We start from the raw sequence: 26,553 nt of genomic DNA, 5'->3' as shown, positions 1-26,553 counted from the left end.
CCCTCAGAAACCGCAGGCGCGGAAGCCTGCGGACTTGGTGACTCAGTGGGCACCTCAAGCGCCCCCCGACCCACGAAGAGCCTTTTTAAAGGCTACGGAGAGGGTACGGAGAGTGGCGTGGTGCTGTGAGTAGACCGCTACTGCAGTGGAGCGAAGCCGCGAGCCATGGCCGGAGAGCGCTGACTTTTTTCCCTGAAATTTGGACTTGAAATAACCCATGAGTAGAATGGAATTTGGACTTTAAAATTTTTATCTTTAAATTCGGTACGACCGGGGGATGTGCTAAAGGGAAGTCCGCACCCCCTCTATTTACAAAAGATTTAAAGCAAGGATCGGAGAACTAAGGTGGAGAGATTTTTTTTTTTTTGGTACGAGTTAAAAGACATTAATTCCACGAATTTGACAGAAGAAGATTTGTGCTGGAGAGTAAGAGTTGAACTTTAGAAGCTTTTGTCTAACCCCCCCCCCGACCCGGGAGTGCCCCTGTGTGTGTCAAAGGAGCTGTCAAACCGGCAGTTAAAGTTAAAAATTTCCATTGTTTAACATCTCTCTGGACTAAATTTGCTATATTTGAATTAAAGTGCTTGGGAACAAAGTAGTTACAAATAACAAAGTAACAGATTGTTGGGAAAGGACTATTAAGTAACTAGAATCCCCCTAGGGGAAACTTTGAAACATTACAATGGCTACAGATGGAAAATTACAGGCAGAGATAGAAAGAATGTTTTTTCTCGTGGGAATACTGCAAGAGCAAAGTATGGCTATGAACAAACAACTTACAACCTTGAACTCTAAAATAAGCAACTCTGCTGAATGCATAAAAGGATCTGACTGAAACAAAATCTGCAGCTGAACCAGAGGAGACTTTCTTGGAACTGGAGGGGGAAGGAGGAGATAAGAAACTACAGGAGAGTATCAATCTGAAGCCTACACTGCTAGAACATAAAGAAGAAGATCTTGGGATTACCAATCTGCGAAAGATACGAAAGTGGAAAGTGGAAAGAGGAAGCCCATGGAACACTTGGAATACTGGAACTTAAAAGAAACAAGAAATATGATTGGGGCTTCCTCTTTGAGTATGGGAGATCAGTTGGCTTGTTGCAGCAGCTGTTACCAAGTATTTTGGATGGAAGAAAATTTGATGAGACTGTGCCAGAGCTCCTTCGAGAACTGAGGACCAACAAAGAGGGCTACCAACAAAACCGGCAGAGAGAGACTGACAGAGATCTGAGGGCCTCTGATGTGAGGAATCCAGGCTAAGAACTGTTTTGTGGACATTTATTTGGGAAGGGACAGAAACCGGGGTAGGGAGGGAGGGGAGAACAGAATTTTAAAACTTTTATGACTTTTGTGTTTGGCTATTATGACCTAGGTAAAGGTAAAGGTACCCCTGCCCGTACGGGCCAGTCTTGACAGACTCTGGGGTTGTGCGCCCATCTCACTTAAGAGGCCAGGGGCCAGCGCTGTCCGGAGACACTTCCGGGTCACATGGCCAGCGTGACATCGCTGCTCTGGCGAGCCAGAGCCGCACACGGAAACGCCGTTTACCTTCCCGCTGGTCCCTATTTATCTACTTGCACCCGGAGGTGCTTTCGAACTGCTAGGTTGGCAGGCGCTGGGACCGAGCAGCGGGAGCGCACCCCGCCGCAGGGATTCGAACCGCCGACCTTTCAATCGGCAAGTCCTAGGCGCTGAGGCTTTAACCCACAGCGCCACCTGCGTCCCATTATGACCTACATTCAATATAAAAAGGGGGAAATTCGTGGAAGGGAATTTGGGTCGATCTTAGAAAAGGACTTAATATTTATAAGAAAATTGGACAAGTAAAATTTGGCCAAGTAATAAGAATTAACTTTAAAAATAACAATAATATGTTAAAGAAGAGAGATAAGAACTTGCTGAGCTAATTATTGGATCTGGGATGTATGAAGGGGGGGTGGGGGGAAGTCAGGGAGTGGGGTTAAGAAAGTAAGGTTATGAAATTATATATGTTTTGTTTTTGTTTTCATTTGTGTGTTTTTAAAATGTGAAAACCCAATAAAATTATTTTTTTAAAAAAATATAATAATAATAATAATAATAATAATAATAATAATAATGCCAACAAAGGTCCGTATAGTTCAAGCTATGGTTTTCCCAGTAGTGATGTATGGAAGTGAGAGCTGGACCATAAAGAAAGCTGATTGCCGAAGAATTGATGCTTTTGGATTCTGGTGCTGGAGGAGACTCTTGAGAGTCCCATGGACTGAAAGAAGATCAAATCTCTCCATTCTGAAGGAAATCAGCCCTGAGTGCTCCCTGGAAGGACAGATCCTGAAGCTGAGGCTCCAAGACTTTGGCCACCTCATGAGAAGAGAAGACTCCCTGGAAAAGACCCTGATGTTGGGAAAGATGGAGGGCACAAGGAGAAGGGGACGACAGAGGATGAGATGGTTGGACAGTGTTCTCGAAGCTACCAGCATGAGTTTGACCAAACTGCGGGAGGCAGTGGAAGACAGGAGTGCCTGGCGTGCTCTGGTCCAGGGGGTCATGAAGAGTCGGACACCACTAAACGACTAAACAACAACATGCACCCAGATCTAGCAAAAAGCGCCCTGGCCTGACCTTCAAAGCATCTGTGGCCTTTCCCCGCCATTACCTCCCCATGCTTATATCCCAATACTTCCCAGCTCCACCACCCTGAGCCACCCAAAGGATGTCCACTGCAAAGGCACCACTGTGCCACGCTGTCACGGAGCTCAAGCACTTCAGGGAGAAAAGGGCTCTCCTAGCAACTCTCAGCACCTGTAACAAACTACAGGTCCCAGGATTCTTTGGGAGAAGTCCTGAATGCTCAAAGCGGTATGATACTGCTTTAAATGGCTAGTGCAGATGGGGCCTGTTGTCTTTGTCCATAGAGCTTTCTTGGCAGGGATACTGGAGTGGTTTGCCGGTTCCTGCTCCAGGTGGATCATGTTTGGTCAAAACTCTCCACTATGACCTGTCCATCTTGGGTGGCCCTGCACGGCATAGCTCATAGCTTCTCTGAGTTATTCAAGCCCCTTCGCCACGGCAAGGCAGTGATCATAAAGGCGGCTGATCGCTGAAGAATGGATGCTTTTGAATTCTGGTGCTGGAGGAGACTCTTGAGAGTCCCATGGACTGCAAGAAGATCAAACCTCTCCATTCTGAAGGAAATCAGCCCTGAGTGCTCACTGGAAGGACAGATCCTGAATCTTTGGCCTCCTCATGAGAAGAGAAGACTCCCTGGAAAAGACCCTGATGTTGGGAAAGATGGAGGGCACAAGGAGAAGGGGGCGACAGAGGACGAGATGGTTGGATAGTGTTCTCGAAGCTACCAGCATGAGTTGGACCAAACTTCGGGAGGCAGTGGAAGACAGGAGTGCCTGGCGTGCTCTGGTCCAGGGGGTCACGAAGAGGCGGACACGACGAAACAACAACATAATACCAGTTACAGATAGGTAGCCGTGTTGGTCTGCCATAGTCAAAACAAAATAAAAGAAAAAAATTCCTTCCAGTAGCACCTTAAAGACCAACTAAGTTAGTTCTAGGTATGAGCTTTCGTGTGTATCTGAAGAAGTGTGCATGCACACGAAAGCTCATACCTAGAACTAACTTAGTTGGTCTTTAAGGTGCTACTGGAAGGAATTTTTTTCTTTTATTTTGTTTTAACAACATAATAGTACAGTATAGCCCAGCAGCAGCAGCAGCAGCTGGGCGCAGAGCAGTCCCCCTCCCTGCCACGGGGGGCGCTGTTCCTCGGAGCCCGCCGTCCTCTCTCTCCGTCCTCTTCCTCCTCCTCCTCCTCCTGGGGGCCCCTTTTCGGCGCTCGCCTTCCCAGCGGCCCCCGCGCGGGCCAGCCAATCGGGCGGCGCCGGGGCGGTGGGCGTGGCCAGCAAGTTTCCTCGGCTGCCTGAGGGGCTGCGTGAGGCGCTGAGGGGAGAGAAGCGAGAAAGGGAGCCGCCGGGAGGGCGGCGGGCGGGCGTGTCTGTCGGCGCCCCCTCCCCGAAAGGCCCCCACCCGGCCTCTGGACCCCCATGGCGCCCCTCCGGGAGGGGCCCGGGGGCGGCGGCGGCGCGGCGGGCTGAGGGAGGGGGGGAGGGGCGGCGGCGGCGGCGGCGTCGCCTGCGGGGGGTGGGGGAGGGGATGCTGTCCCGGAAGAAAACGCGCGCCGAGCTCTCCAAACCGGGCGAGGTGCAGGGCAAGTACGTGATCAAGGAGACCAGCCCTTTGCTCCGCAGTGAGTGCACAAGCCCTTCCTTCCTCCTTCCTCCCCGGGTGGTTTGGGCTGGGGGGGTTGTAAATAAAAAATCTGCCCGTTTATCCCCTTATGGGGCATCCAAGAGCCCATATGGAGTCCTTGCATAGGTTCCCTATTGGTAGGAGAAAATAACAGAGGCCAACCAGAGAATATTGAGAAGCAAAGTAGCTAGTAAGCCTGATCTGTATTTTTATTTTTTTTAAATAATTTTTATTAACTGGCCAATCACATCAAATTAAATCACATCATATAAATTCCGAATTACAAAGCCAAATTTTTAAATTTTGTTGGGGGAACCCATACTTCAAGAGTAAGTTTGATCTTTATTGATCTGTTGCAACAGGGTGCTCCCCTCACACGCAGGAAAGGAGGAGGACCCACAAAAATGCTGTGCAAGGGCTTATAAAGACTTTTGGAATTCCCATCCTGTAGATCAAGACCACCCCCAGAAACATTATGCCTGCATCACAGAAGGGGTGTAACCTAAGACCACCCCTCAGATACATCCCACCTGCATCACAGAAATTTAAATGTTGTTTTTCTCCTGTCACAGGGACGCAGGTGGCGCTGTGGGTTAAAGCCTCAGCGCCTAGGGCTTGCCGATCGAAAGGTCGGCGGTTCGAATCCCTGCGGCGGGGTGCGCTCCCGCTGCTCGGTCCCAGCGCCTGCCAACCTAGCAGTTCGAAAGCACCTCCGGGTGCAAGTAGATAAATAGGGACCGCTTACCAGCGGGAAGGTAAACGGCGTTTCCGTGTGCGGCTCTGGCTCGCCAGAGCAACGATGTCACGCTGGCCACGTGACCCGGAAGTGTCTCCGGACAGCGCTGGCCCCCGGCCTCTTAAGTGAGATGGGCGCACGACCCCAGAGTCTGTCAAGACTGGCCCGTGCGGGCAGGGGTACCTTTACCTTTACCTAGATCAATACCACCCCCCAGAAACATCATACCTACTTCACAGAAGGGGTGTAACCTAAGACCACCCCTCAGATACATCCCACCTGCATCACAGAAATTTAAATGTTGTTTTTCTCCTGTCACAGTTTATCTCCTGTCTGGCAAGTTACTTGATTGGATTGCCTGGGGAGCCTGGCCATTCTTTTGTAGTGGTAAAATACTTATTTCCTGGGCCAGGTCACAGGCTCACCCCTTATTCAAACAGACATATCCTCAGACAAGGATTTATGAGGAAAGAGACAATGGGGAGGCTTTTCCATTTTGACCATGCAGAGAAACATTTGCTCAGTTTAGGAATCAAAATGGTTCCAGGTTGGCTTTCCTGTGCTGATCTATGTACGTGTGGTTATGAACGTTGCCGTATATCTAAGACCATAAAATTCCTATCACGGGGGGGGGGGGTCAGATGAACCCGGGGGGGGGGCGGCAATTCAGTACCGACATCACCTGGTCTCTTGTGGGGAGAGGCTGGGTGGTAACTTGATTCAAATACAGTGGTACCTCGGGTTACACACGCTTCAGGTTACATATGCTTCAGGTTACAGACTCCTCTAACCCAGAAATAGTACCTTGGGTTAAGAACTTTGCTTCAGGATGAGAACAGAAATCGTGCGGCGGCAGCAGGAGGCCCCATTAGCTAAAGTGGTGCATCAGGTTAAGAACAGTTTCAGATTAAGAACGGACCTCCAGAACGAATTAAGTATGTAACCAGAGGTACCACTGTATTGGGGGGGGTGGAGAGACAGGTAAGCCCCACCCAGGGCCAGATTTAGGTATGATGAGGCCGCCCCTGGACCTAACGGTCAAGGGTCCCTTGACTTCTAAGCTACTGGAGGTAATGGGGCCCTTTATATGCCCAGCTGTCCTTTGCCAACAACAAATTGTGGCTGTTTTTTGTGTGTTGAATATATGCTATATGTCTAGTTACAGGTAGGTAACCGTGTTGGTCTGTCGTAGTGGAAACAAAACAATAATAATAAAAAGTTCCTTCCAGTAGCACCTTAGAGACCAACTAAGTTTGTTATTGGTATGAGTTCTTGTGTGCATGCACACGAAAGCTCATACCAATAACAAATTTAGTTGGTCCCTAAGGTGCTACTGGAAGGAATATTTTTTTATTATTTATTTTGTATATGCTATACAGTGGTACCTTGGGTTACATACACTTCAGGTTACAGACTCCTCTAACCCAGAAATATTACCTTGGATTAAGAACTTTGCTTCAGGATGAGAACAGAAATTGTGCTTTGGCGGCGCAGCGGCAGTAGGAGGCCCCATTAGCTAAAGTGGTGCTTCAGGTTAAGAACATTTTCAGGTTAAGAACGGACCTCCGGAACGAATTAAGTTCTTAACCAGAGGTAACCCTGTATGGTATTTTATGGACCTAATAGGTATCTAAAGCCATTTGCACATAACAAGTAGGAGCCTACACAACACAAAACACTGTTGCTGTATGTAGGTTTCACTTTATTTGTTTTTTATCTTAAATTTTGGAAATGTACATCCAGGTTTTTTCCCTTTATTTTTTTTGGGGGGGGGGCCAAGGGAGTGAGGCCCTAATCTATAGCTTGTTTAGCTTATACGTAAATCCGGCACTGACCCCATTCCCACATAATCGGTCTCAAAGATGCACCCCATTTAAATGGTCATGTGCTTTGGGGAGGGCTGGCCCTCCCTCACATATTTTATTTGGGGGTGAAGGGACCTCGGCCCCTAGGAGTCGGCTGCTATAGCTCGGGAGTGTTCTCCCCTCTTCCCCATAATAATAATAATAATAATAATAATAATAATTTATTATTTATACCCCGCCCATCTGGCTGGGCCTCCCCAGCCACTCTGGGCGGCTTCCATAAAAACCAAAAATACAGTAAAATATCACACGTTAAAAACTTCCCTAAACAGGGCTGCCTTAAGATGTCTTCTGAATGTCAGGTAGTTGTTTATCACTTTGACATCTGCTGGAAGGGCGTTCCACAGGGTGGGCGCCACTACTGAGAAGGCCCTCTGCCTGGTTCCCTGTAGCTTTGCTTCTCGCAATGAGGGAACCACCAGAAGGCCCTCGGCGCTGGACCTCAGCGTCCGGACAGAACAATGGGGGTAGAGACGCTCCTTCAGGTATACTGGACCGAGGCCGTTTAGGGCTTTCAAGGTCAGCACCAACACTTTGAATTGTGCTCGGAAACGTACTGGGAGCCAATCATTTTTATTATTGCATTTACATCCCGCTTTTTCCTCGAAGGAGCTCAAGGCGGCATATACATGGTTCTTTCCTCCCCCTCATTTAATCCCCACAACAACCCTGTGAGGTAGGTGAGGTTAGATGGAAAGGGGGACTTCCCCAGCAGCGGCAGCACCAAGGGGCCATTTGGCCCTAACAGCCCCCCCCCCCCGGCAGTGCAGGAATGAATGGCAGGTGGCCACCCAACGCCTGTGGTTCATAAACCTCCAACAGAGGAGAGCTCACCCCCTTCCCATCCTAGGAAACTGTGGACGCCCAAGGGCTCATTAGCCCCCTCCCCCAGTCCAAAGAAAGCATTCATGGCAGGTGAAAGCGTCCAGCCCCTCAGCACAAAAAACTCCCATGAAGGGGTGTGTGCATGAATGACTTCAATCTATGGTGGTGGGTGGGTTTATTGTTGGGGGCAGTATGGAGACCAGGGTTTGCACTGGCACTCGGAAGATTCAGGTTGCAGTCGTAGCCCTGCTAAATTCAGTGGGGTTGGTTCCCAGGTTAAAGGAGGGTTCTGGTTATCTGCAGCGTTCAGCACCTGTTTTGAATGTGTTGCAACGGTTAAAAGGAGTTGGGAATTCTGAACGAGGAAGGGAATTGAAGGTGCACGCACATGTAAATGGAGACACAGCCTTGTGGCACTTTACGCCCCACCACACGTATTTATGGTGTGAGCATCTTGTGGATAGACCCTGTGCTTTGTGCCTGAAGTGCAATCCTAAGTTGGCACACATGGGTGCAGGGCAGGCAGTGGGGGACAGAGAAGAGGGAAACCAGAGGGGAGCAAGGTGCAGAAGGGCAGTTTTCCTTCCCTAAAAGCCGAATAGTGAGCATGGTAACATGCATCCTGCTGCTGGAAAGCAGAGCCACCTCACCTGTCACTATGTTGCTTTTTTGTACTTTTCACCGTTGGTTTGTTTTGCATTTGATTTCCCTCTGTATTTATTCCATTATTCATTTACATACATACATACAACCCCAGTGTAATTTACACCATAAGGCAGGGTTAGCCACATAATGTGGTGTCCTCCAGATGTTTCAGACAACAGTGACCATCATTCCTGGCTATTGGCCTTGCTGCCTTAGGCTGATGGGACTTGTAGTTTCCAGCATCTGGAGATCACCACATTGGTAACTAATGGAATGGGGTGAAGGAGGTTCCAGGGGGCGGGGATTTTGACAGGGCTGGGAGATCTTTTTTGGGCCAAGGACTTGCCTTACCCTAGTGGAAAGCTATTGAGGACCACATTCTAGTTGTATCCTGAAAATTGCTTGACTACTTTTTGCATATTTTCACGAAGAGATTTCTGCAGAGATACTTCCCCTCTGCTTTGAAGCTGTTTATTTACAGAACTTACTAACCAATTTGTAGATCAAATGCCTCGCAAAGTCAGTGTACAATAAAATCCTGTAAAGAGAATTGTTTCTACCATGTTTCAATTCTGTCTCCCCCACAAATGTAGTAGTTTTAAAAATTTAATGAAATAATGTGCCTACTTTGACCATGTTGAGACTTTTCAATTTTTACTGCAATGCTCTGTTGCAGATCTGATGCCTTCATTCATCCGTCATGGTCCAACCATTCCAAGACGAACAGATCTCTGCCTTCTGGACCCGGGTTCTTCTGCCTACGCTGCGGGTGGGGATGGAGCAGTTTCCAGAAACCAGAGCTTCCTTCGGACTCCAGTGCAGAGGCCTCCTCACGAGATAGTGAGGCGGGAAAGCAACAGACTCTCTGCCCCTTCCTACCTTGCCAGGAGCCTGGCCGACGTCCCGCGGGAATATGGCGTATCTTCCCAGTCCTTTTTAACAGAGGCAAACTCTGTAACTGAAAACGGCGATGCCGGATCCCGTCACTATTATGACCACCACTTTTATAATGGTCAGAGGCGGCACCAGCTGGGGGATCATGTGCAGGAGGAATATAGATACTATGAACATAACAATGACCTTGCCCAAAGGATGTCACAGAATCAGGGAAGGCATAGTTCAGGCAAGTATCTGAGCTTATTTTCCAGAATTTGCCATTCCGAAGTACAGCTTTTGTGTCTACATGTGTCATAAAGGTAAAGGTACCCCTGCCCGTACGGGCCAGTCGTGACCGACTCTGGGGTTGCGCGCCCATTTCGCTTAAGAGGCCAGCGCTGTCCGGAGACACTTCCGGGTCACGTGGCCAGCGTGACGAAGCTGCTCTTGCGAGCCAACACCAGAGCAGCGCACGGAAACGCCGTTTACCTTCCCGCTATAAAGCGGTACCTATTTATCTACTTGCACTTAGGAGTGCTTTCGAACTGCTAGGTGGGCAGGAGCTGGGACCGAACGACGGGAGCTCACCCCGCCACGGGGATTCAAACCCCCGACCATACGATCGGCAAGTCCTAGGCGCTGAGGTTTTACCCACAGCGCCACCCGCGTCCCTAAGACATGTGTCATACTGGTGGCAGTAAACAAGGATCTACTTGTGCATAAATACCTTTCAGCATCTCAAGCTGCCTTGAAGGGAGTGGGACTATTGGTCCATATAGGTCATTATTGTAAGGTGTGGGGGATTTTTCTTCCAAGCAAGTTCCAGAAAGCTCCTCCTGAGAGAGAAACCAAGTTGTCTGCTGACTTCTGCGGCGAGGCCATGGGAGCATTCACAAATGCCTGGTGACCTGTGTGTGTTTCTGTGTTGTCTTCTCGAGGGGTAATTCTGTGAACGGTTTTTAAATACAGCCAGGGCAATGTTTGCAAACTTGCAATTTGCAGGAAAAGGAACGTGGGCGAGAGAGATGGGAAAACACAGGCCTTTTTTATATGCAGTTGAAATGTTGAGTGTTATCTTAGTTTCCTCAGAAAACTGGTGATTTTGTTCTTGAATTGAAGAGTGAGGGGGCATTTGGCCTTTGAAGTCGAGTGAGAAGACATCAGATGTTTGCCTTGGAATGTGACTCTTCCTGGGCGCGACAGCATTCCGGATCACATTTTTCATGTGGTTTACTTGTGTTTACTGAAGGAAGCTCATCAGACAAAGTGAAATTCTTGAGTAGCGCTTGTGGAATCACAGTACTGGGCACAGCATAAAGACTCTCAAGCTCTAAAATGTGGTATTTATGTTGTAAACATAAACAGATTGATATGTAAGGATGTGATACTTTCCCCCAGTTTCCTTGGTTATGAAACACATTGCATTCAAGTTGACCATCTTGTGCAGATTGCAGAGGGGGAAATAAATCTGCAGGCAAGAATGTCAAAACTTTAGGGTTACTGACCTCAAATATGAAACTCCGCTTTTGAGAAATAGATGCTTTTCTCTCAGAAGGCTTTTTATTATTAGAAGAAGAGAGGCTGAGCTCCAAAGAGTTAGAGACTGGTTCTGTGTTGTGGAAAATGAAATGCCTGTGCATTTGACTGTTCTATAATGTTTAATTTTGGTTTGTTTTAGGAATGATACTTGGTGTATATGGGTTATTCAGATTAGCAGGAGGGAATGTCGAGTTTGCAAACCAAATAACCCCTATCTGTTTCCCGTGGCCTCCATTAATCTGCCACCCCACCAAACTCCTGCTGATTGGCAGGAGAGAAGTTTTTGAAGAACATGAGCTCATAGGCGTCTGCTGGTGGGAGTGGCTTGGTTGTGGGAATGGAGTTGGAAGCTGCTGGGCTGCCTGGCTGCCAGCCACCATGGAGTGTACATGATGGCAGAGAGGGGGAAAGCCAAGCCACAGATGACGCAGCTTCTTGAAGGCCTTCACTTAAAGCAGTTTGTTGGCATGAGAGACAGTAATATGCTCTAGTGAGGTAGCAGGAGGCTGTGCTGGGTGGGAGATTTGGGATGCAAACCCCACATTTAAGGAAAGGAAACATGCGTCCTTTAGAGGAAGGAGGTGGGTTGTTGTGTTTTAGCATTGGCTGAAGCAATTGTGTATGAGCGGGCAACAATTTGGCTTTGACGGCAGCTGAAAAATTATAGGTCTACTCCAAAGAAACACAGAACAGGTTAGAAGTCGATGAGGAAGCAAAGGGAAAGGGCTGCAGCTGGAGCTTGCTGGAGACAGACTGGGGGGGGGTGTGGTGATCCCATTAAAGACATACTTGGAAAAGTGTCTTATCTGGACCCATTGCAATCAGATGCAGCCCCAAAACTGCCTTCCTCACCTTGGTTGGTGACCTTTGTTCAGAGACGGGCAGGGAGAGTGCAACCCTTTTGGCTCTTATTGATCACAACTTCCAATACTGTTGACCAAGTCATGCTCCTGGAGCAGCTCCCGAGTCTGGGAACTTGTGGGCACTTTGTTAAAATGGCTCCATTCCGGCCTCTGAATCTGGTTTCAGAGTGTAACAGTTGGGGATTACCCCTTGGTGCCTCAGGAGCTTGTTTTTACAGTTCCCCAAAGGTTTATCTTGCCCCTCTGCATGGAGCCACTGGGAGGTGTCATCAGGGTATTTGGAGTGACATGTCAGCTACTATACTGATGATACCCATCGCTGTCTCTTGGTGCATCTGAATCAGGAGAGGCAGTGGTAGTGGAGGTGGGAATGGGCTGGTTGTGGACCAATAAATTGAAGCTGAATCCAGCCAAGAAATTGAAGCACAGTCTCTTGCAGGTTCTTGAGCCTAGGAATTTGGGAGATGGCTAGTTCCCTTCAGGGTTGCAGTGCTCTGGATGGAAAAGGCTATTTCAAGCTACAGTTGGTTCACCATCTCAGAAGCTGCAACTCGTGCAAGATGCGGCAGCAAGGCTGCTGGCAAATATTCCTAGCTGGGTACGTACCATACCGGTTTTGGAAGAGAAACCTTAGGAAGAACTTTCTGACAGTAAGAACTGTTCGATAGTCGACTACCTGGGAAGGTGGTGGACTCTCCTTCCATGGAGGTTTTTAAGCTAGAGGTCCAGGATGCTTGAGCCGTGATTCCTGCATTACAGGGGGTTGAACTAGATGGCTCTTACGGTCCCTTCCAACTCTACAGTTCTACGAATCTGTGATCTCCGTTGGTTGCCAAGTCACTACTGAGCCCGGTTTAAAGGTGCTAATATTGAAATATGAAGCCCCCAATACAGTGGACCCTCTGGATACGAAATTAATTCATTCTGGGGGTCCGTGCGCACCCTGAAAAATCCATATCCAGGGGTGCCACTTCTGCGCACACATGCAGCAAGATAGAGCGCTTCTGCGCATGTGCGAGCGGCAAAACCCGGAAAAATACTTCCTGGTTTACCGCTTTCAAAACGTTACTCAAGAGTAACGTAACCCGAGGGTGTACTGTATCTGAAAGAGTGCCTTCTCCCAAATGAAGCTGCTTGCCTGTTAAGGTCAGCAGGGGAAGCTCTGTTGGTAGCACTGCTACTCTCTGTCGTTTGAGGGGCAGTAGCACTTGAGAGGGAATGACCCACCCCTCTTATGCCCATCACTCTATGCTTTCCAACAGTTGATCAAGATGCACCTCTTTACCCAGGCCTCTCCCCCCCCCCCATTGCTGTGCACTGTATTCACACGAACCATTCAGGCCTCCTGCTTGTTCACATCAGGGGTGTGGAATGCCAGCTCTGCAAGCCAAATAGTTTTCATCTGCTTCCTCTGGGCCCCTTTATCTTTCTCTCCTCCCCACCATTGAGGGATCATAGCTGAAAAGCAGAGCACATGCTTTGCATGCCAAAAGTCACAGGTTCAGTCCCTGGCATCTCCAGCTGGAAGGACCTGGTAGGAAGTGATGTGCAAGGCATCTGCCAGCATTGAGAGCTGGAAGGTTGCTGCCTGCCAGAGTAGGTGAAGCCAGTGGTCTTGAGTCAGTGTAAGACAGCTTGCCGTGTTCCCTGGCAGCCTTGCCTCTTAAGCAGGGCTTAATTCATATCTAGAGAACGCCCTCCCACTTCCATAATCTGTCTCTTGGTTTATTGGGAGGCTGGGGCTGAAAACTTGAGGCTTTCATTCCAACATTTGCTCTTGGATGTCCTGGGAAACAGATTACACAATCAAGAACCATCTTTTTTGTGATAAGCAGCCATGTTATGCAATAGCTATGGGTCAAGTGTCTGTGTTTTGTCAGTCTTGAAAACATGGAATACTTCCCAATTTGAACTTCTTTGAATACTTCTCTTTCAACTGCTTATCCCCTTATCTGGCTTAGTATGTCTGTTATGTTTTGGGGTATGTTTTGATAGTTGCTATCTTCACTCGGCCTTCCATGATACCAAGTCTTCCCATTTTAAAAAGTTCTCTTTGGAGAATAGCCTTCTGTTCTGGGAGGCTGGGTCTTATGTGCTGAGGTGAGCTGGGATTTAGCAGCCATGTGGCACGGAGGCAGCTACCCAACTACTTCTGACTTTACTAACTAATGAACGTCTGCAAGCAAAAGGAGCATGTTGCATAGAAAGCACCAATGCTCTCAAGGCAGGAATGTCTGTGAGAGGAAACGATAAATCTAGGCACTGAGAAGGGGGTGTATTGTGGAATTGATGACAATCTTTTGCTGCTTTTCTGAGGAAAAGAAGTTGTGTAACTTTGCAAGAAACCCGTTAAATGAGTGTCTGCTTTACTGATGCTGTTGTGGGGTTGTTTTTTTCCCTCCAGGCATCGGGCGAGTGGCTGCTACATCGCTGGGAAACTTAACAAACCACAGTTCGGAAGATTTACCTCTCCCTCCTGGCTGGTCTGTGGACTGGACTCTTAGAGGAAGGAAATACTACATAGACCATAACACCAACACAACACACTGGAGTCATCCACTTGAGAGAGAAGGGCTGCCTCCAGGGTGGGAGCGTGTGGAATCAGCTGAGTTTGGTGTGTACTACGTCGACCACATCAATAAAAGAGCACAGTACAAACACCCTTGTGCCCCCAGGTAAGTCGTCTGTGGGCTTCCCTTGGGAGTTTCAACCAATGCCTTAGGCTGCAATTCTGTGACCACTTACCTGTGACTTATCCCCATTAAACTCTGTGAGACCTCTGAAAAACCCTGTGTAGGATCGCACTGTAAGAGAATGAACCTCAAATGCCTTACTGCTAGCATGCATGAAGGACTTTCACTGGTTTCCAGCTCCTAAGGAAGAGTGGAAAAGAACCCAACATCACATCACCAATCTCAGAACTTTGAGCCTCCATTAGCAAAGTCTGCCAAGGGTAGATGACAGAGCACACAACACATTGGTGGTACTCGGCACTTGCTCTCTACTTCCATGACAGGCAGCGCAGAGCCATTGTCTGCTTAAATCCTTAGTTTTTCTGGCTTCTCACCTGTTGAAACACACCCTAGAGACATGGCTAATCCCAGACTTGCAGTGCGACTTCCCTCCTCTCTCCCCCCCTGCACCCTCCCCAGATCAGCCCTGGAGAGCTGGGGGAACTCCAATACAACCTTTTGTATCAAAGTATGGGTTGATCCCTGGGCTGGCATTTCCTAAATCAAAAAACAAACAAACTGCAATGGGAATTTGCTCACTCCAAGTTTCTGCACCCCAGCCTAAGAGAGTTGCTGCTGCCATTTTTGGTGTTGAAGTGACTTGAGTTTGATCTTTGCTGTATCTCTGTGCAGCGTTCCCCGTTACGATCAGCCACCTCCGATGACGTATCAGCCACAGCCAGCCGAGAGGAGCCAGCCTATCCTTGTGCCTGCAAATCCCTACCACACTGCGGAGATCCCAGATTGGCTGCAGGTTTATGCCAGGGCTCCTGTAAAGTGAGCATTACGCACTTGTCTTATGAACTTCGATTTTTATTTCTGCCCAGTGGTGGGCAATTCATTGACTATAAGCCTGTATTTAAAAAAAAAATGGAGGCATTTTGTTTGGGACATCTTGAATGTATCCAGAACGTTAAGTTTGTGTAGCATCTTAAAAAGAAATGATATGCTCTTAATATAATCAGTATTGGCTGATTATCCAAAGTAGCATAAGAACATAAGACCTCTGGAGTAGACCAGAGGTTCATCTTGTCCAGAATCGTGTTCTCACAGTGGCCTGCTTTAAGGTCATGTCCAGAAGATTCCTAGTTATTGTTGGCTACTGGCCAGGAGGGCTGTTCGCCTCCACCGTCAGAGGCAGCAGTGCTTCTTAATACCAGTTGCTGGAATCCACAGGAAGGGAAGGAGAATGTCCTCGTGCTCCAATCCTGCTTCCATGTTTTCCTCGTGACAGGAGGCTGGATTAGACGGGCCATTGGCTTGATCCAACAGGCTCTTATTTATTTATGAAATTTGTGCACCGCCCTTCACCCAAAAATCTCAGGGCGGTTTGCAGCCTAAAGCTCTCCTTATCTTTATCCAGTGCTCTTCCAGTCGGTTACGTTGTTCTCTTGTCTCTTGCAACAGATACGACCACATCTTGAAGTGGGAGCTCTTCCAGTTGGCTGACCTGGATACATACCAGGGGATGCTGAAGCTGCTTTTCATGAAGGAACTGGAGCGGATAGTGAAGCTGTACGAAGCCTACCGCCAGGCTCTGCTCACCGAGCTGGAAAACCGCAAGCAGAGGCAGCAGTGGTATGCCCAGCAGCAGCAGCACGGCAAGAACTTCTGAGCTCCTTCCCTTTCGCAGCGGACTCTGAGGGAAAAAGGAAAAACCGTGAACAAGTGCTTTGGTTAAAAAGGCAGCTTCTCTCTCGTTGACCTTGCACCTTTTGTAATTACCTTCTTGTGTATCATGTTTATTGAATACAAAAGATGTTTGTTATATTGTATAAAGAAAGTTAGTTTCTTATTCTGAGAGCCAGTGTGGTGGGAAAATTCAAGAAAAGCCACGTTTTATATTATTATTATTATTATTTTGTCTGATAACCTTTTTTTCTAGCAACGGTTGAACCTTGGAGAAGAAATTTTATTTTCGAATGATGTCAGTGCGAGAAACGCCCTGAAAGTTAGATGAAGCCTGTTTGCTGCCTTCCGGCTGCTGATCTTGTGGGCTGCCTTGCCTCCAGGGGAAAAGGAGGTTCTGTTTTTCTGCTGCAGCTCTGTGGCTGTGGACACAGCTTTAATATGCAAAAGGTCCACATGATCTTCCATTATAAAAACATTGCAGAAATACGGTTCTGTTGGACCCAAGCAATGAATAAGCGACTGCCTTATTTTGACTGTTGAACTCATCCTTCTAGTTTGCTGCGGATCCTCTCAGGAGCGTTTTGCCATATTCAGGCTGGCGCAAGTGGGCTGCGTTGAAAAGCAACTGGAGAACCGAGCCGCCTGCCTTAGCCATTTGGAGCAAGTCTCACCCTAATCAAACCAGCAAGGAACGATTTTGTGAAAACTTCCATCCAGTGGTAAAGTTGCCTTTGTATCTCATTTCACATTTTGATCTGTCATCCTGCAATGTGTATGAAAGTTCTGTAACATCTGTGTCCTGTAAATCTCAGCAATCAAATAAACTTGTTTTTGTTTATGTGGCTGGAACAAATTTCTCTCTGGTTTCCACATGACACTAAGCTGCGGTTGAATGCTGCCTGGTGGCCTAGCAATGGTTTAAGTAAAGGTAAAGGTCCCCCTGCCCGTACGGGCCAGTCTTGACAGACTCTGGGGTTGTGCGCCCATCTCACTTAAGAGGCCAGGGGCCAGCGCTGTCCGGAGACACTTCCGGGTCACGTGGCCAGCGTGACATCGCTGCTCTTTACCTTCCCGCTGGTAAGCGGTCCCTATTTATCTACTTGCACCCGGGGGTGCTTTCGAACTGCTAGGTTGGCAGGCGCTGGGACCGAGCAGCGGGAGCGCACCCCGCCGTGGGGATTCGAACCGCCGACCTTTCGATCGGCAAGCCCTAGGCGCTGAGGCTTTTACCCACAGCGCCACCCGCGTCCCTTCCGCCACCCGCGTCCCTTCCAATGGTTTAAGTAGCTGCTAACAAACCAAAGGCTGAAGTCATGGCTTGTTGCTGGCTGATGGACCTTGGCTTGTTTTAAGCGTGGCTTGGCATTATGTGGAAACCCAGTAGCACCCTTACTTAACCATGGTTTGTTGTCCTTGCTCAGATTGCTTGTTGTTGTTGTTGTTTAGTCGTGTCCGACTCTTCGTGACCCCCTGGACCAGAGCACGCCAGGCACTCCTGCCTTCCAGTGCCTCCCGCAGTTTGGTCAAACTGATGCTGGTAGCTTCGAGAACACTGTCCCACCATCTCGTCCTCTGTCGCCCCCTTCTCCTTGTGCCCTCCATCTTTCCCAACATCAGGGTCTTTTCCAGGGAGTCTTCTCTTCTCATGAGGTGGCCAAAGTCTTGGAGCCTCAGCTTCACGATCTGTCCTTCCAGTGAGCACTCAGGGCTGATTTCCTTCAGAACGGAGAGGTTTGATCTTCTTGCAGTCCATGGGACTCTCAAGAGTCTCCTCCAGCACCATAATTCAAAAGCATCCATTCTTCGGCGATCAGCCTTCTTTATGGTCCAGCTCTCACTTCCATACATCACTACTGGGAAAACCAGAGCTTTTACTATACGGACTTTTGTTGGCAAGGTGATGTCTCTACTTTTTAAGATGCTGTCTAGGTTTGTCATTGCTTTTCTCCCAAGAAGCAGGCGTCTTTTAATTTCGTGGCTGCTGTCATCATCTCAGATTGCTTACCAAGTTACTAAGGCTCAAGCCAAAAGCAGTTTGAAAACAAACCATGGGTTAGCATTGGGAACAAATGAGGCCACTGTTTTGTTACCTACTAGAGTGGCTAGAGGGGGACGCAGGTGGCGCTGTGGGTTAAAGCCTCAGCGCCTAGGGCTTGCCGATCGAAAGGTCGGCAGTTCGAATCCCTGCGGCGGGGTGCGCTCCCGCTGCTCGGTCCCAGCGCCTGCCAACCTAGCAGTTCGAAAGCACCTCCGGGTGCAAGTAGATAAATAGGGACCGCTTACCAGCGGGAAGGTAAACGGCGTTTCCGTGTGCGGCTCTGGCTCGCCAGATGCGGCTTTGTCACGCTGGCCACGTGACCCGGAAGTGTCTCCGGACAGCGCTGGCCCCTGGCCTCTTAAGTGAGATGGGCGCACAACCCCAGAGTCTGTCAAGACTGGCCCGTACGGGCAGGGGTACCTTTACCTTTACCTTTAGAGTGGCTAGAGCCTGTTAAGAGCAAACAGGCAGAATCGTGGGATTGTTTGGCCAGAACACACATTCTGATCCCATGCTTGGGTGAAGTAATTTGCTTTCTAGCCCTTAAAGTTGGAAGGTTTTAGGACAGAACCTGACCGTGTTCTGGCACAATGAAGCCTATCTTATAAACTTCCCCTTGAAGGCGTACCATGTAATTCCCTGTTGAAGCTAAATGTGCAGGCACTTTACTTTCCAAAAGTAATTTGAGCAGAGGCCTGCCACCTTCCAATGAGAATAATATTTGAGTTGTATAAGGACAAGCACCTTTAATTGCAATTGGCGTTTAGCAGTGTGTGCACTGAAGAATTGAGGACCCTGATCCAAGTACAGTCGTACCTCGGGTTAAGAACTTAATTCATTCCGGAGGTCCGTTCTTAACTGTTCTTAACCTGAGGTACCACTTTAGCTAATGGGGCCTCCCGCTGTCGCCATGCCACAATTTCTGTTCTCATCCTGAAGCAAAGTTCTTAACCCGAGGTACTGTTTCTGGGTTAGCGGAGTCTGTAACCCTGAAGCATCTGAAACTGTATGTCAAGCGGATTTTAGGCTTCCTTTTCTTAAAACTCTGGACTCCAAAACAGCTTTTAAAAACCAGCTTGTCATATGTAATAGCTATTCAAAGCTAGAACCTGTTTGTTTTAGTACAGGTGGTTCAAAATACTTTTTACTCCGGTTGAAGGGTCTATTGCATATAAGTACAGGTGCTTTCTCCTGATGCTGAAGGAAGAGCTGAAAGATGCAAAAGGTGGCAGGATCATGTCCATCCAGTGCTTAGCATGTAACGGGAAGCAGGTGGGGTTCAGTTGGGATTAGGTGATAATGAATTAGGAACAAATGAGGTAATTGTCTTAGGAACCAAACTTTTAATTGACAATTAAATAATAAAAACTTGATACACTCTTTATGCACTAAACAAAAATATATACAGTGAAACTCTCAAATACATGTACAGAAAAAAAATACTTCCCATCTCTTTTAACATACCATAGCAAAAGAAATATTCTTTGTAGCTTCTGAGAAGGCAGTCTTAAAGTGAATAAATTATCATTCACAGCTGCATGAAGGGAATGGTGTTAAATAAAAACCTCTTGAGTACAAATTTAAATATGTTAATGTGACGTGGTGCCTCCTGAAAATGAGCCACATTCCGTTTCAGAATACTGGCCGTTGGATTAATGGCATAGGAGCTTGGATCCAGAGGAGGCTATGAATGCGTACTCAGGGATGGCAGGCTGCCACCATTGCAAAAGGAAGGTAGAAACCACTGCCTTCTCTGGCTCCAAACCTCAGTCTTGAAAAGTCCTGGGCCAGGGCCAAGTGTTCTGCAGAACCGAACCAGTAATGTATCTGCAGCAAAATTAAGTTTTAAGAAAATGAAAGTCATGCTGACTCATTCCCCCTTCAAGCAGGGCGTTGTCCAAATTAAAGCAGCCACACTTAAGCCATTGGTACAAGTGAATGAGTTATCTGTTTTCCTCTGTCGTCGTTTCAAGGAGTGGCAGAGTCTCATACATGGATGCAAAATGATTAACATGTTTTAACGATGTGTTTTCATGCACCTCTGTGGAAAACAGCCGGGTTTACATTGTCTTCTTTTCCGTGCCTTCGGTGGACTCAGCCTTCTGCGCCGTGGGGAAAGCGTGGTGATACAAATGTCTGTGTGTGGCAGCTGCACTGTAAAGTTTGTACAAAGCCTGCACACAAAAGCACAGAAAGGTTAGTGGAAAGGAGGGGGGTATGTTTTAAAAGATACATTCAGGGCTCTGGAGGTGCACTTCAATTCTGCAAAAGTTCCAAAAAGTCCTACACTCTTGGCACTGGTGGCAGAATTCAGCTCTCCTTTTTAAAAAAATATAGTTTCAAGTCTGCATATATATGCTTTAGTGTTTGGCCAGATAATATTGCCAATGGCCAAGGATTCCAGTTTGCTTGGTCCCTGCAACCTTGCTCTTCCTATTGCTGGCAGAAGCAAAATAATTAATGCAAAATATGAAAAGGTAAAGGGACCCCTGACTGTTAGGTCCAGTCGCGGACGACTCATCTCGCTTATTGGCCGAGGGAGCCGGCGTACAGCTTCTGGGTCATGTGGCCAGCATGACTAAGCCGCTTCTGGCGAACCAGAGCAGCGCACGGAAACGCCGTTTACCTTCCCGCCGGAGCGGTACCTATTTATCTACTTTCACTTTGACGTGCTTTCGAACTGTTAGGTTGGCAGGAGCAGGGACCGAGCAACGGGAGCTCACCCCTTTACGGGGATTCAAACCGCCAACCTTCTGATTGGCAAGTCCTAGGCTCTGTGGTTTAACCCACAGTGCCACCTGCGTCCCTATAAAAACATGGAAAAGTGCAACATAAATAGGGCAAAGCGAGCCAATCCATTATATAATCTGCGTAACTTCTAGTAGCTGCAGAATTCTGTCCTTGTTTGAGTTTGGGTTATAACTCACTTAATATTTTCAGCTACGGCGTGGAACCTGTTAGTTTGGAGCTCCAGCATCCTGCTGCCTATTTGCATGAGGCAGACCATCACAGTGGGCTAGGTTTAAGCTGCTAGAGTTTATTCCTGCCTCTGCATAGTCTCCCAGCTGTCACTATAATTCTAGGTGCGCTTCTCCTCTTCTCAACAGCTTTGGCAGAATGCGCCAAGGAAGACAGCGGTTTCCCTTCAGCTGAAGGCAGGCACAGAACATGCCAGCCTAACACCACTGGTGTGGTAGAAGGGAGAGAGAACCTGCCGCAGTTTAGGATCGAGGCCAAGTCTATGGATCAGACATCTGATACTCTGCGCCACGATTCTCATTTCTGTGAAAATAGAAATGCTGTTTTTGCCCGGCAAGCTTCTCCAGATGCACCGAGGGTTCAGTCCCGCAAAAAGCCACCATCTCACACAAAGCAGCACACTCAGCAAGCGTGGATTTCAACTCCAGTGCAACAGCCCTGAAATCAGGCAGTGCGAACCTGGTTGTGCTCGTGGCTGAGCCTAGGCTAAGAAAGGAACAATTTCACCCTGCCTGAAGCGACATGGCCCACTGCCGTCGGGGTTAGCAAACAAGCAGCCTCTTAACTGTGGTGCATAAGCATCTATCAGCGAATCCCAAAGGCAGAAAAAAGAGCTCGAGTGTCCTTAATCTGAACTTTTATTCTTAAAAGTTGTTCCTCGGTCCTCCTGCAATGTCACCGGTTGTCACATTTTTCTGGGGTTTTCTGCAACAGCGTCTAAATGATTGCTAGAAACTTACCATGGCACTTGCCAAGCGAACTAGCAGGAGCAACTAGAGTAGCCTTGCCCAACCTGGTCCCCTCCTAATAATTTAGACTACATCTCCCATCAGTCCCAGCCAGCACAGTTCCAGCGGCTACTACTAGAAGGCACCATGCACACTTATGGTTAACATGGGAAGGGCCTGCTGGGTTAGGCCGATGGTCCACCTAGTCCAGCATCTTTTACCCATAGTGGCCAGTCAAAGGCCTCTTCTGGCAAGCAGTTCTCCCCTCCTGTGGCTTCCAACATTCATAAGCATTGCTGCCTCCAATACACAATTTCAGCTTGGTTTCAGCTACTACTACCTGGGAACATCAGTTCCCACTCAACGTTGAGCCCACCAGAGAACTTGAGCCCTCCAGGATCAGGCCAGCCAGAAGCTTGTTCAATGCTGCTGAAGGATCATAGGACGCTTTCTTATATACAGAGTCAGAGCACTGTCAAAGTGGCTCTCCAGGCTTTGAGACGGGAGCCAAACCCCAGCTTTACCTGGGAACTGACCCTGGGGCCTTTTGCATGCAAGCAGAGCCTCCACCACCAAGCTATGGCCCTTACCCAAGGCCTCCTGCCTAGAATTGCGAGGAGGGAGGCTGAAAAGCCCTGGACAGGTCGCAGGAGATGCACGATGGGGCTGTGCAATCAACGCCCTGGGCCAAAAATTGTGCAGGAGGCGCGTCTTGCAAGCCAGGAAGTCATGAAGCAAAGCAAGCCTGCCTGCCTCTCCTTCCCCACTTGGACAAAGGAGGCAGGAAGTTGAAGCATTTAAGCACCCCAAATATAGCACAGTTTGCACACACAGACGGACACTGAGAGAAGGGCAGCTGCTGCTGCTACATAAAGAGTAATGGGCTTACCTCATTCGTATTTCCCTGCAGGTAAGGCAGTTGAAGGGGGGAAAAACACAAGGTGAGAGAAAGAAGACATGTGCACTCTCCTCTAGACCTCTGTCCACTTAAGGGCATCCTGGCGGAAAATTTTGACACTCCTTCCTCCATCCCCTCCCTGCTATCTGAACCCTTGTAAAGCGTCATGCCATCAGCCCAGGTTGCACAGCCTTCATCCAGCCCTGTGCCTTCCAGGCAGGGTTCGGACTACAACTCCCATCAGTCACAGCCAGCACAGCCATATGATGCTCTTAACTGTGGAAGCACAGCTGTGCTGCCAGGGGGTGATGGGAGTTGTAGTCCAAAGCATGCAGAAGGGCACCAGGGTTGGGGAATGGCTGACTGTGCTGAAAACAGGCCTCCTGGCACAAATTCTGCCACCTTTTTCACTGGAGGTTTACTTTTATTTATTCTTGTTTTGGATATTTTTTTGTGGTCGCTATAGACTGTCATGGTGATTCCGCTTTCGGACATCTGATGCTTCAACTGTCAGGAAAGTCGAGAGACAACAATGTCAAATATACACAGATGTTATAAATATATTAGTTCTGGGCAAAGTTTTGTTGGCATTAATTTTGCAGCAGGTGTTGGTAGTCAGGCTTCTTTTTAAAAGTTCATTTTATCGTAGGCATAAATACAATGTGGTTGAGAACTACTTTTTTTAATGAGGAGAGGGATAACCCTCCCACACACAATATAAATAATAACCCCGGGGTTTCTCCAGGAACACAGACAGAGTTGGTGTGGCTTTTAAAAGGGGGCAAAGAATCTCTTGGCCACCTCTGACTTAAGCCTAAGATGAAAATACTTAGAAATTTGCTCCCCACCCTCCAAAATTTCAAAATATCTCCCCACCAACTTTCATGGGAGTAGAATGGTCCTGTGGAAATGGGAAGTGGTGGGCAGGCATTTATTCCAGTTCTAATTTATACCCCACCTTTTCAGGAGTCATGACCAAAACCACATGAGCAACTGAACTGCTCTTGGTGTCTGAACTGAAAAGTGTTTTAAAGGTAAAGGTAAAGGTACCCCTGCCCGTACGGGCCAGTCTTGACAGACTCTGGGGTTGTGCACCCATCTCACTTAAGAGGCCAGGGGCCAGCGCTGTCCGGAGACACTTCTGGGTCATGTGGCCAGCGTGACATCGCTGCTCTGGCCAGAGCCAGAGCCGCACACGGAAACGCCGTTTACCTTCCCGCTGGTAAGCGGTCCCTATTTATCTACTTGCACCCGGGGGTGCTTTCGAACTGCTAGGTTGGCAGGCGCTGGGACCGAGCAGCGGGAGCGCACCCCGCCGCAGGGATTCGAACCGCCGACCTTTCGATCGGCAAGCCCTAGGCGCTGAGGCTTTAACCCACAGCGCCACCTGCGTCCCCGAAAAGTGTTTTAGAAGCCTTTAATAAACATGAGACTTCCAGATGCAAAGGATGTACCCCTGACCTTTAGCAGCTCCAACCTTTCAGACTGGAGTTTCACCCAACCCCACATGGAGATGCCAGGAACCCAACCAGGGCCTTCTGCATTCAGAGCAGGTACCCAGCGCTGAGCTACGGTCCTTCTGTTGGCGAGGCAGGCAGCTCCTCCATGGACTTGCCTGGTCCTTTTTTAAAGCCATGCTGCTGGCAGCCATCCCAGCCTCCCATGCAGATAAACTGATTCCCCATTGTAGAAGTGCAACCTCCTTGTGGACATCCTAGTAAATAAGGTTCACTGGATGACTCCGAGGCTCTAAAATTTCTCTGTCCTCTCACTCCTCACCATTCATACTTTTGTCGGCCTCTGCCCTCACCTGTCAAAGCTGAGTTTTCTCCTTGTACTTAATCCTGTCTCCCTCCCTTCCTTCTTCTTCTTCCTCCTCCTCCTAATCCCATGGGGGGCTTCCAGATGAACCATTTATTGAGCAGGGAGATTAGACAACGTCGGCTATTCAACAAGCAATTATTCTGATCTGTTTGCAGGGAGGTTAGACAGCGTTTCATCAAAGCAAGCATTACCCCAATGCATTCCAGAGTATTTCCCCATCACCTTCCTTCCTGCAAAAAAAATCCAATCTTTTGGGGGAAGCGGGCTTGTTACACAAGACTCCCCCCAGTCTACTATTTATATTATTGCCTGTCTGTCCAGCTGTCCTCTATGCATTCGCACACCTCTTGGGACACCGTTGCCCAACGTGGCATGGCAGCACGAGGCTTTTGTCTACGTTTGAATGCCCTTAAGATGCCATTCTGAAGGTAGATGGCGGACCAAGCCTCTGAAGATACCGTCGCCCCATTTGGTGGCACAATCGCCAAGATGAAGGAGAGAGTCTCGGCCTATATTTGGATACCATCAGGTGCCATTTGGAATAAAGATGGCGGATGGAACCATGTAAAACTGCGCTGATTTTTAAAATGCACTGACTTATTATGGTTTTTTAGACTTCCCATGCAACGCTGGGCACTTCTCTCTAGCCAGCTATAAATGTGGAAGCTGAATTTGTTGGTGTGCGACTGAATCCCCCCCCCCGGAAACAGAGGCAGCCTGGAAGTGCCCAAGGCTGCCAGTTGCTGGCCAGGGGCAGCTTGTTCTGCTGTCAGGGACTGGGCAAGGAGGAATGGTGGAAATCGCCTCCCCAGCCTGAACCTTCCAGAGAAGAAGGAGACAGTTCGGAACCACAACAGGGGTTTGAGGGAGGTTACAGCTCAGAGGCAGATGAGGGGGGACAGGAGGAAGACCAAGAAGCACCAGGGGAGAGACAGCTGACGGACTCAGTGTCTTTAGAAAGCATTCCAGTCCCCCTACTCTCCCAGAACACGGCATGCCTTGAAAGTAGGAGAGCAGAGGGCTCAGAGGCCAAAGGTGCTTTTCAGCACCGTAGAGATGACTCGTGGGAAGTGGGAGGGATGCAGGGAGTGGGGCTTCACTCGGAGGCTGCATTCCTAAGCCTCTCTCTGTGACTATTGAATAAAAAGCAATTGGCAAGACCTCTCCTGTCTTGTCCACTCCTGGCAACCTACCGTGGGGGGGTTTGGATACTCTGACACCTGACATCTGCTCACCTGGTCCCAGAGCGCTGCGGCCACTTGGTCTATGACGGCGCCCAGCTCCCTGTACTCCCCTGAGTATCTAATGTAGGCCCAGGTGCAGAGGGTGATCAGGGTCAGGCCCATGATCATATTGCACAGGCTGGCTATGATGTCCAAGCCGATGAAGCCAGTAACCCCGGCAATGACGTAGGTGATGAAGATGACCACAAAGAGCGTGGCGGGCGTGCGGGCGGCGTGGAAGATGTTCTTGCTGTCGTTGTGCTTGATGTACTGGACGTAGAGCTCGTCAATCTCGGCTTCCAGCTGCTGGAGGTAGCGGCGGCTGAACTCCTCGCCCCCCATCTTCTTCACGGACCGGAACTGCCGCACCGCCTCCTCCTTTAGCTCCAGGTGTTTGCTCTGGAGGTCGCTGGGCGCCAGGAAGGGCTTGTCGCCTCCACACACCTGCAGGTTCACAGTTTCTGCATTAATTCACAAGGCCCTGAGCTACATGGGCCCCAAATATCTAAAGCAGCCTTTCTCAACCTGTGGGTCGCCAGATGTTGTTGAACTACAACTCCCATCACCCCTAGCTAGCAAGGCCAGAGCTCGGGAGTGATGGGAGTTGTAGTCCAATAACATCTGGGGACCCACAGTTGAGAACCGCTGATCTAAAGGATTGCCCGGTTGCTTATGCTGCACCCCAATAATAATATAACATACCCTGCCCATCTAGCTGGGTTTCCCCAGCCACTCTGGGCAGCTCCCAACAGAATATTAAAAAACATGATAAAACATCAAACATTCAAAACTTCCCTAAACAGGGCAGCCTTCAGATGTCTTCTAAAAGTCAGATAGTTGTTTTATTTTCTTGACATCTGTTCCACAGGGAGGGTGCCACTACCTAGAGCCCCTCTGCCTGGTTCCCT

At 48.7% G+C, this 26,553-nt stretch overlaps 2 protein-coding genes and 1 long non-coding RNA gene across 6 annotated transcripts in view; 1 reads left to right on the top strand and 2 right to left on the bottom strand.

The window, feature by feature from the left end:
- The first annotated feature begins 4,133 nt into the window (after positions 1-4,133).
- On the top strand, positions 4,134-16,793 carry SAV1 (salvador family WW domain containing protein 1). The gene is made up of 5 exons (XM_079956051.1): positions 4,134-4,240; positions 8,990-9,436; positions 13,996-14,266; positions 14,957-15,100; positions 15,731-16,793. The coding sequence occupies exons 1-5, from the start codon at positions 4,147-4,149 to the stop codon at positions 15,936-15,938; spliced, it is 1,164 nt and encodes a 387-aa protein (XP_079812177.1). The 5' UTR covers positions 4,134-4,146; the 3' UTR covers positions 15,939-16,793.
- LOC307209060 lies at positions 16,450-17,392 on the bottom strand. Its single transcript, XR_013835298.1, has 2 exons — positions 17,216-17,392; positions 16,450-16,854 (listed from the first exon to the last, which is right to left on the bottom strand). It is a non-coding gene; the product is annotated as an uncharacterized lncRNA (long non-coding RNA).
- Positions 17,393-19,313: 1,921 nt separating this feature from the next.
- Positions 19,314-26,553, bottom strand: part of ATL1 (atlastin GTPase 1) — a 43,467-nt gene continuing 36,227 nt past the window's right edge. Inside the window, exons 12-14 of one of the 4 annotated variants that reach the window (XM_079946868.1) lie at positions 25,616-26,089; positions 22,590-22,604; positions 19,314-20,167 (exon numbers count right to left, since the gene is read on the bottom strand). In XM_079946868.1, coding sequence (XP_079802994.1) covers positions 20,054-20,167; positions 22,590-22,604; positions 25,616-26,089 — 603 coding nt within the window. In that variant the 3' untranslated portion in view covers positions 19,314-20,053. The remainder of the gene's footprint in view (positions 20,168-22,589; positions 22,605-25,615; positions 26,090-26,553) is intronic. The other 3 variants (XM_079946869.1, XM_079946870.1, XM_079946871.1) reach the window with 3 other exon arrangements.

Source organism: Podarcis cretensis (assembly GCF_951804945.1).
Source record: "Podarcis cretensis genome assembly, chromosome: 1".
Classification (NCBI taxonomy): Eukaryota; Metazoa; Chordata; class Lepidosauria; order Squamata; family Lacertidae; genus Podarcis; species Podarcis cretensis.
The sequence above is the reverse complement of the archived record's forward strand: the minus strand, read 5'-3'. Positions and strand labels throughout refer to the sequence as shown.

Coding starts and splice junctions, on each gene's coding strand:
- SAV1 (XM_079956051.1), top strand. CDS start 4,147: ATGCTGTCCCGGAAGAAAACGCGCGCCGAGCTCTCCAAACCGGGCGAG. Junction 4,241..8,989: donor GACCAGCCCTTTGCTCCGCA/GTGAGTGCACAA, acceptor GCTCTGTTGCAG/ATCTGATGCCTTCATTCATC. Junction 15,101..15,730: donor TATGCCAGGGCTCCTGTAAA/GTGAGCATTACG, acceptor CTCTTGCAACAG/ATACGACCACATCTTGAAGT.